Source organism: Cupressus sempervirens, chromosome 8 (genome assembly GCF_028749045.1).
Source record: "Cupressus sempervirens isolate cs-2001-9-10 chromosome 8, ASM2874904v1, whole genome shotgun sequence".
Lineage (NCBI taxonomy): Eukaryota > Viridiplantae > Streptophyta > Pinopsida > Cupressales > Cupressaceae > Cupressus > Cupressus sempervirens.
The window spans coordinates 380,366,645-380,377,317 of NC_143125.1; the positions used below are offsets into that span (position 1 = coordinate 380,366,645).

At 37.6% G+C, this 10,673-nt stretch overlaps 1 protein-coding gene across 2 annotated transcripts in view; it reads right to left on the bottom strand.

The window, feature by feature from the left end:
* The window catches only part of YY1 (zinc finger (C2H2 type) family protein), a 145,559-nt gene extending 135,144 nt beyond the window's left edge, over nucleotides 1-10,415 (bottom strand). For both annotated transcript variants that reach the window (XM_089797813.1, XM_089797812.1), the window contains exon 1: nucleotides 10,133-10,415. In XM_089797813.1, the coding sequence (XP_089653939.1) occupies nucleotides 10,133-10,191 (59 nt within the window). In that variant the 5' untranslated portion in view covers nucleotides 10,192-10,415. The remainder of the gene's footprint in view (nucleotides 1-10,132) is intronic.
* Nucleotides 10,416-10,673: the final 258 nt, after the last annotated feature.

Below are 10,673 nucleotides of genomic sequence, written 5' to 3' on the forward strand. Positions count from 1 at the left end.
ATCCTCTTAACATTTTCTACTTTATGGCTTATCCTACATTTCTTTTCTTATTAAAATTTGATACTTCCCAAAATAGTCTTGTTTATAGACAAATCTAGATCATCACACAAATTATTACAATCCTAAAAGCCATTACTATTGTGACAGCATGAATACTTACTTCATCTTCTTACCCTGCAGTTATAAATGTTAAAGACAGTATAATCTACATGCATGAAGATGGATGAAAGACGTTAACATGATTATAAATAGTCTAACTTTTACAGTGGCTCAAGTTAAAGATAGAGGAATTATGTGAGAGCAGTAACATAAGTTTAGCAACAATATTATTATTGGATCATAAGTATGCGGGCAGCGTGTGGAAGCCACATAAATAAGGTGTGTATACAGTAATATTAAACATGCATACAATTTGCGTTAAAAGCAATGTATATAGACAAAACAGAGATTTCTGGTTTGTGGCAATGACAAAATTAAATCACATCGGCAATGGTAAAGGGAGGACAAATCTGTTTGAATGAAGAAATTATTCCCAACATCCTTGAAGTGCATATAGCAGCGGCTTCATGTAGCGATAAATATTCCATGTTATCGTCAAACACGTCAAGGGAGGATATCAATGTTGTTGCATGTGAGTATTGATGAAACGAATGATATGTTAAGTATGGATCTCCTTTCGAAAATAATCAACTCTATGAACAGCCCAATATGTTTATGGTAAGGATTGATAAAATAATATATTGTCAAGAGAAAAAAGTGTACTCCTGCAATGGGCAAAATGTTTGTGCATAAGAAGTAAAGATCTCTTCTAGCACTCTGAAAGTGTTATCTCTTGTGAGAAAGAAGCTGGATATCGTCCCAAAGAAATCAGGCTAGAATCATCTGAAATGGAGAAGATGGGCTTGAATGGAATTTTCTTCTCATGTTATTGGTCCATCTCATTCAGGAGAATCCCATGTTCTAATCCATTTCTCCAACATTGATATGGAACTCAAGAGGCCACAAGCTGTATTGTCTATTATTAATCATTAACACATGATCTTCAGTCATTTATATCTAATAACTCTCTGGTTCTATTGCAGGTTTGATAAATGTATAAGGAGGGGTAAGCACTTGTGTCGAACGTAAGAATTCCCATGATTGCACATGTGAACTACTTGATCCATGTTTCGGCCACTGCTTAAGAGCATTAGGCATATAATCAAAAACTGTCAATTATAACAAAACAAAATTATATTAAAAATTTATGTTAATTATGGTCAGTTATTTGTTACAGAGGGGTGCAATGCTTTAGATGACACACCCCTTACAAATGTATAAATATGGAATGCCAAAGGAACAAAGACACATAATATATAGCATCATTAAAAATTATTTCATTGGTAAGTTAGAGAAGATATTGTGGGAATTCTTTTAAAAGAGAGAAGCAGAGGCACAATTCCAGATTTGAGTGTCTCAAATGATGTAAGCAACCTAGTGTGACTTGTAAGGATTTCAGTACTAATGTTTATATAAGTCAAAGAGACAACTAATATATAAGTCAGTCCTTTGTAGTCATTTATAATTTGGGCAATCATAAAAGTTTGATGTTTTGTGAAATCCGTTTATAGCATTCTATGTTTGATCATCAGAGATAGAGTGAGATATTTATTTATTTCCATATTTCTGTCTAGTTGATCTTCACTTACAAAAGTTAAATTCTCATCAAGACTAACAAAGAATTGCATATGTAATCGATTCCTTACATTTTAACATTCAGATTGCTGATAGTATTAATATTGTCCTATAAGTTGTATGCAAATAACTTATATGTAAATTGACTTTGTTGCTTATACAAATAAGGCATTGGGTCTTGCATTCATGCAAATGTGTTTTTGATTCATAACTCATTTCTTGGCATTAAGTTTCTGCATTTCTCTACTTCATAGAATTGATTCACTCATTATCATATTTTATAAGCAATCATATTTTAAAATCCTCTCTTTTAAGTAATTAAATTTATAATCATTTTCATGATATCGAAGTCTTCAACTCACTGTATTTGAAGTATTTGCATCCTGAATTAATTAGTGAAATCACTATGCTTTCAGCACTCTTGCATTTTTAGAAGTGGTGCAAATTTGAAGATTCCTTCACTCCTTGTCGTTTGGAAGTTTCTTCTTTCGTTGCATTTGTAATCAGATTAGCTTCTCTAAAAAGCTCAAGGCTAAAGAACTTGTCTTGGGAATTGGCGTAACCGCCTTGGCCCAGCAGAGTCAAAAGCATAGAGGACTCAGATTGAATCGATCAATACTGTCAAGTTGGCCTTCAACCCATTCGAGTCCCAACATTGAGTTGGCAAGGCCCATAGGATTTCAATCTGTGGTTTTGGGAACCAACACCTCCCTCCCCTCCACCCCCTCCCCCACCCATACCTCCTTTTGCTTCAATGAGAGTGATTGTGATCTCTTTGTGCACCACCTTAGGTGGCTCCTCCACCAGAACTCCTCCAATTCTAGGGATGCTCCCTCCATGTTCGGTTCACTTGCGGCCGTATTGTAGGAGTTTGCCCTCCTCTCCATTCTCCCCCCACACCTCCTCCCTCTTTCATAGTCTCGTGCACAGCAGAACTTGCCTTATGAATTAGTGGTTTGACAAGGACTGCAAGTCCTTTCACCACTTGATTTTCTCAACCTTCTTCACCCTTTCCCCCTCGTTCACCTAGTTTTCCTATTGTCCCTTTCTTCAACACAAAAAGCAGTTATTCTTCCTGAAGCAATGTAGATCCCTCTGTCTCTCTCCTATAGTCTCTGAACCTCTTCAGGCACACTTTGTTCCCCTATCACCCTCCCCCTCACTCCATCTTAGATCTCAACTCCCTTGTTTCCCACACCTCCACTCTCTATGATATCGTCGGCCAGTCCCCTCTCCACCTCACACCGACCTCAATGCCACCTCTTCACGTTCTTCAACATTAGTAAGGCTATTAGATGCATGAACAATAGCATGATAGTGAACGAGGAAGGGTTCTAAATGGAGTTCTTCAAACTCGGCATTACACTTTTCTTTAATATGGTAGTTTGTGTTGGCTTCTCGACTCTTGGTCATGACATATTTATCTATCTAATCCATAAGATCGGGTCGATCTTGGACCCCAACAACTATAGGAGCATCATGGTTGGGCAAATGTTTGTCAAACTCTATGCCACTGTACTGAACACTATTCTATCCAAGGGCTTGATTGGCGATGCTATCAGGTTAAGGGGCAAGCCTGTTTTCACACAAATTTCCAAACCATGGACCATATTTTGACTCTACAAACTATCATTGAGGAGGCTCGTCACCACTTTGTGAAAGTCTATTACTGTTTTGTAGACTTTTGCAATGCTTTTGACTCTATTCCTCAAGCGCCTTTCTTCTAGAAACTTAGAGACATCGGTATCTCAAAGACTCTCTTGAAATTTTATTATGAGATTATATGAGTGTTGTTGGCAAATTCAAAACTCTGCAGGGATTTTCAACCCTGTTCAAAGTACCATTGGAGTGAAGTAGGGATGCCTCTATCCCCTACTCTTTTTGGTACCTACATTGACGAGCTTGAGGCTTTCCTCCAAAACTTCACGCTCCTCGGACATGGTTGCTACATACACAAGTTTCGATATCTATTCTACTATTTGCCGATTGTGTGATTCTTTTGACTTCTTCTCCAGAGGGGCTTCAACGACCTCTTGATGGGTTGGCCTCCTTCTATGACTCACAGCTACTAGTTGTGAACCTGGGTGATGGTCTTCAACTACTTGAAAATCTCACATCTCAATTTCTATTTTCAGGGCGTTGAGGTTGAGATCACATCCTCCTATACTTACCTAGGGGTCAAATTCTTCGAGCCCCGTTTTAGTAGAGACAAGTCATACAGCCTCGGGTTAATAAAGGGCTTGGTTCCCTAGCTATCTTGATAGACAGTGCTTCAAACATCATTTTTAGGATACCATGACCAAGATGTCCCTCTTGGACTCTTTGGTCATGCCAACTATTCTTTATGACTCTATTGTGCGGGTGCCCTCTCTCATGGATTCCAATTGGGCTTCAGTCAAGACAGTCCACACCATCCTTTGATGCATTGTCAAATGCCATCAGTCTACCCCCACAATATCATCTTGGCCAAGTTTAAGGCTCATCCTTTTAGGCTTGGGACCATCTTTGACTTGGTTTGGTTTCTCCATCAGATACGAAGATTTGCAGATTCTATGAAGGGGCACCACAGATAATCTTACCTAGCTTACTGTTTCTACAAGGTGGTGGCGAGCTTCAATCCTACTGGCAAAGCTCGCTACCCTTTGCTCTTCTTGGTTTGATTGGGGTTGCGATGGATCCTCTTCCCCCTATCAATTCTTTCTAGATGTCCCCGCTCATCTCCTTCATTCTCAAAAAGAGTTGAATGAGCACATCACGCTCAACATCTACAAACAGTATATTATCACGACATGGAGTAACCCTCTAGGGGGCTACGTCTGAGGATGGTTTTCTATGCCAAGCATTTCATTGATATCCAAGACAGGGTCATTTTCAACCCTTGGTACCTCACTCACTGTTGGACTCTCACTCACTATTGGACTCATGCCCTTTGCATCTCTTTGGGGTCTTTTAGAGTGTGCTCCCATCAGTTACACATATAGACTAATCACCAGACTGATAGAGAGGACATGATCTAACACCTTTGGCCCCTTTCTGTTAGAAATATACTGAGGGGAGGTGGGGGTGAATCAGTATTCCACAAACTTTTTCCCAACTATGGATATCTTTTACAACTTTATAACATGCACATGTGAATATGCTGAAAAGTAAACATAGCAATAACACAATGCATCTCATAACACCATTATTTGTTAACTAGGGAAACTCTGGCCAAGGGAAACCCCTAATGGGGATGGTACCTACAAAATGATCCACTAATCAAACGTATCTTGTGAAAGATATTGACCCTATTAAGAGTCTATTACATTCGTATAGCGTCTTAGTCCTTGTTAGAGGACTAGGACTTGTTAAAAGCCTCAATCTTGTTAGGAGTTGTTATTACAATTACAAAATGTATGCAAGATGAACCAACTGCCCAAACATGCAATTACAATGATATTTTGTACACAAAATGTATAGATACAAAAACATTTGACAATGCTGATATCTAGAATATTTGATCTGTCCTTTGTAGTTCTTTGTACACAACTTCGCATATATTGAACCTTCTCTGCTCTAACATCAAGTTCGCATCATAATACAATAGCATTTAATGTCATAAACATCACCCAATAATTACACAACATTGCATCTAAAACTCTGTCCTTTATACCAAATAATTATGTCATGTCGGCCTTCATATCTCCACACATGTCCCAAAAATCAAAACTAACTCTCGCCCACTTAGGGTTAACATCTGGGATGTCATCCATAAATACTGAAGCAATTAATTCCTTAACACAAATTACCACTTTCCTTAACTCTGGCTTGTTCTGCCTGTGCAAACCTGTGACTATTAAACCTTCAATATCTTTGTCTATACTACTCATAATGACTTGTGCTCTTGCATATAGGATCATCATACCCTGTTCTTGCTTCCCTCAAATGCGCACGTTGCAATTCGCTACCTATGATCTTTTCAAATCAAAAAGGTGTATGTGCTAACAGAGAAACTCTACGATACTTGGACAATTTTCTAAGTCTCAAGCCAAAACTTTGTCTCCATAATATGCTGACTTAATACAGATGATTTTGTGGGTACCGCCCCCATTAGGGTTTTCCCTTGGCCTAGATTTCCCTAGTTAACAAATAATGGTGTTATGAGTTGCATTGTGTTATTGCTATGTTTACTTTTCAGTATATTCACATGTGCATGTTATAAAGTTGTAAAAGATATCCATACTTGGGCAAAAGTTTGTGGAATATTGATTCACCCTTCCCCCCCCCCCCCCCCCTCCGCTTAGTATTTCCTATTTCTAACACTTTCTTCATTTTTCAAATTCACAGATCAGCAATGTCTTGCACTATATCTCCAAGAGGCCATACAGCTTTGACATCACACTCTGCAGTTTTAGGCCCTATCAAGACAAACTTCTAACCAACTCAACACCTCCTTCTTCCCTCTAGCATATCCTGCCCAGGGGACAAAGTAGTTCCCTCAAGTCACACCAGATCTGTGAGACCTTGCAAAGGACACACTCAACAATCTCACCCTATTTCTCTAGCGGCTTCATGAGATGGCTTAGGACACACCCTTGCCCCAGACTATATCCTTTGGTTCTGGAATACTTCTCGTCTGTGAGGAGTATTTAGCTTTATATTCCTTGTTTTCTTGTTTTCCTGCTTGTTCTTTCCACAGGAACCGTTTGGTGCTCCCTCTGCTAATTGTTGTCTCGCTGTACTCATTCCAGTAAACCTTCATGGTCTCTTGTTGGACATTAATAAATTTATCACATCTTATCTTATCTATATAAATGTGTATAACATATATAGAATTCTGAATAATATAATTAATTCTGATTTCATTATTAATGCACACATATATATTATAGGTCATACCATAATTGTGAATGCTTTATAGGATTCAGATACAATATCCTGTCATCAGTATTTAACTCATTAAGGCTGACCAGCGATAAACATAATTCTTTGATCGAAACCCAAATGCTTGTTACCCCAAAATATATATTCCTGTAATCCCTTCACTCATTTGTGATTAAGCTTATTTCCTATATGGTCTTTGAATTCCTATTTATAGCTACAAAACATCTACATGGCTCTTACATTTTTCATGTGTTATACCATTTAATTGCTGTTCTCTGATATAATATTCATAAGTCTTTGTTTGAGACTTGATTTCTATTTGCTGTCATTGTGTTGACAGCACAGAGTGTATTACTCTCTACACACTGCTATCTTTTTTTCCCTCTCAGGGTTGATGACTTAGGACATTAATCATATTAGTGACTGTTGGCTGAATCTACTGTACATTTCTGTGCTGACAGTACACTGCTGTGTTGTCCTAATCAGCACTGAGTAATGTCCCCTCAAAGCAACTATTCCACTGCTGGTCGCTAACTATTTGTTTGGTCTCTTTTAATCATTGTCATTGGTTCTTAATAAAGAGTCTATGTTATTCCTTATTATTTTATTGCCACTATTCAGCTTACATAGGGGATAGGGGGAGTGAGTTAACATACAAGGACATGTCAACCTTTTCTTTTTTAGATTCTTTTAAATGTTTAACTTCCTTAGTCGGTAGCTTTAAAGGGGATTATTTAGTAACTCATTTATTATATTATATAAGTCTTTATCTTATATTAATTTTGTTTAGTCCATTTTAAGTACTATTTAACAAGGTTGCATGGGTACTTGTACCCACACCCCTGGTACTCATAACCACATAGTCAAGTACCAGATACACATATCCTAATTACCGGGTACTCGATTTAGAGCATCATAGCTAAGGACCTTGATTAATATTTCAGAAAAAAAAATTTGGTTTTTTGTTTGCATCTCAGCTTGTTGTTTATCAAGCTTAATTCAATACCTAATCAATTTTAAACTTTGATACAATATTGATTAACAATAAACTTTATCATTGTTCAAGTCAGAAGTTTATCATTAGCAATATGTCATTGTCAAATGATTTATGATCTTCTTGTTCACGTTTAAAGTCTGCCTTCTCTGTTATGCATCTAATCATTTATCATATATCGCTATTACAAACATATAGCAAATCTGAAACTGAAAACAATATATTACATTTGCAAACTTTATCACAGTTCTTGTTTTGAAAAATCATTGTCATGACTCATAATTTCAGATTTTCTATAAATATAATAGTATGATTAAAAATAATGTTTGGCATACCCCCGTCCCCTATTATGAAAAATAGTCCTACCCGTACCCGTACCCTAAGTACCCCAAGTGCCCCCATCCCTGTGCAACCTAGCTATTTGTAAAGAGTTAATTACATATTTATATGTAAAGCAATTAAATATATATCAATATCGGTCATGACAACAACTGAATGCTTTGGCAAAAGCAAGTAACCGACTTTCATTAGCATACTTGATTTGAATGAAAATAAGACCAATGGTAAATATCACTGTGGTGTCATGACCGTGAATATGTTTCCTGTGAACCCCAGAGTTTAAAAACAGAGTGACAGTGGTAAAGGAGACTCTGAGGTTATACCCTATACCCTTGTTGTCTCCTCTTTAATCCACAAGATTGTATTGTTGGGGGATACTTCACAATTTTGGGACCCAATCTGTTGCCTCCATTGGCTCTTACAGCAATGGATCCTTCTTTCCTACTGCACTTCAATCAAGAATTAGAGGAATTTGCACGATTTCCTTTATGAAAATCTACAGGCCAAAGTGCTACCATGAGTTTGGTTGCTGCCAAATTGCCTTGATAGAGAGTTGGAGAAGTGTTGATATTTCTGGGCAGGCGTTGTTTGCAGAATGTATGTCCTCAGCCATACTTGGCCCCCCGATCTTCAAGATACAGGCCTTTGATATAAGAAGATTTGGGGCTATTGCTTAAGATCTCAAGATTGATTTGGGTTTTAGGGCTCATACTTGTCCCTCTGCAAAAAGAAAGGGTAATCTTACCTGCTCAAAGAATGTCCATTGCTTTGATGGTTACCAACTTAACAGGACGCCCAATTACAAGGTGAGCAGATGTCACCAGTGGAACAAGGGCAATTGGTTACTAGGAAAGCATCTAGTGCACTGATATAAATGAATGTAATATTTTGCCAAAAAAACTGCATTCCGCCACCAGTGGGAAGCTGTGAGGGCATGAATGTTTTTTATACTTGCTTTTTCTTAAAGGGAAAAGATGATGGTAAAACTAGTTACGCCAATGATAGCATACACGCCACCCTGTTTATAGGAATGTTTACGCCATTGGTAGGCCATAGGAGGACCACTGATTGCAAGAGCTATGTTTTGGAGACTGAAGAAAAGGAAATAGATGTGCCTAGGAAGAAGGTACCTTCTACATAACAAAGGGCTTCTTCATTAGGGATACATCTCCTCAAACAGAGGGAGGAGGAAAGATGCTATTTATTAGAGGTAGACCTTGCAAAGGCAACCAACAATTTCTCTGAAGATATATAAGAGTGGGAGTGGGAGGTTTTGGAAACATTACAAATGTTGTTGTGATCTATGATCGCATTTGACCAAGGCCCAGGGATCGTGAGTTTATTAGTTTCAATATTAAGATGTTTGTGAATGAGGTAATGTGTGATCTGATTGTTTATGAAGTTGCTATTAGAGTAAGTTCTATTGAGTTTGTCTTGGCTTGAGAAGACTTATCAAAAATGCTTGAGCAGAATTTGGAGAGGCTTAAGTTGCAGAGCTTCTCTAGGTTTGATTAATATGTAACACTGAGTATATAAATGTAGGGGATATTAATTGTTTGTAGCAATATGCATTGGAGTTCAAGTGAGAGATTGTTCAGAATGTGAAGTCCAACGATCATTGGACTATTCAATTCCTATATGTTCATTTCTTCTCGTGTGTTTACCTTCAAAGAGCTGAACATTTAACTGCAGATTGGATGTATCATATATATGAGAAGTAAATAAAGATATTGCATTACTCGGAAAGAATATGTAGCCATGTTGATGAACCACTATAAACTGAGTGTTCTGTGTGTTGTCTTTCGAATCTCTAATTCTGTTTTTCAACTTGTTTTTAGTTGCTCTTTTATTTAACATTTGAAACGAATTAAATTGCAAAACAGTAGATTAAGTTACAATTTACCAATTCCCTACACAGCAAGTTCAAACATTTTCCTAAACATGAAGATTTCGATACGGTAATGTTTCTTGCGGTTTTTGCCAAGTCAACGGAGCCTAACCCAACAAACAAGGGGACCAAATTCCTCAATCGACTTAAAATAAGGAGAACAGAAAAAGGTACTGAAGAAAAATAAAGCCATCCAGAGAAGGGCCAATACAGAAAAACCTAGAAAGAAAACAATTAAATCAAATGCATGAGACACTATATCCGATCATAACCATCCAATGTAGGGCGTTCTAAATGATATCATGATACAAATGCATATGCAGAACATATAACTGTGAATTGAGCGGAAAGAAGCAGATATGAAGCTAAAGTACCATTCTTTGACCCATTTCACGCCTGCAGCTCTGGGAAACCCGACCTGCATATGCTCCATTACCTTTGCCTATGTCTCTCGCTCGCCTCTACTCACATTCAATTCCATGTGCTCAGAAAGAACTCTCGCGCAGCCGGCTTGAGAATTTACAATTGCGTATTGATAGGTCCCATTTTAAAAAACCAGGCCACAAATGGTACATATCTTTCAAACTACGAGTGCCTATTTTAAGTTCTCCATTTTTAGCAATCGTATGCCGACTGACACATTAAAAAAACTTCCTTATGCTATGACATAATATGATAGATTTTAATGAAGTTCATGAGGCTGAAGTAGCTTATGGGACCTACACGATCACCACCCAAGGCAAGAGTGGAACTAATGTAGCTACAAAGTTTTGGTTAACTTGTTTCTCCCTCTTTGAAATTTGATAATCAGAGTAGTTGTTCTTTTAACTTGATCTTCCTCGAATAAGTAGTTGAAGTCCTTGTTCTGCAATATTTGTGTATAACCAGATCTGATGTCACTGTATGCCCGACAAT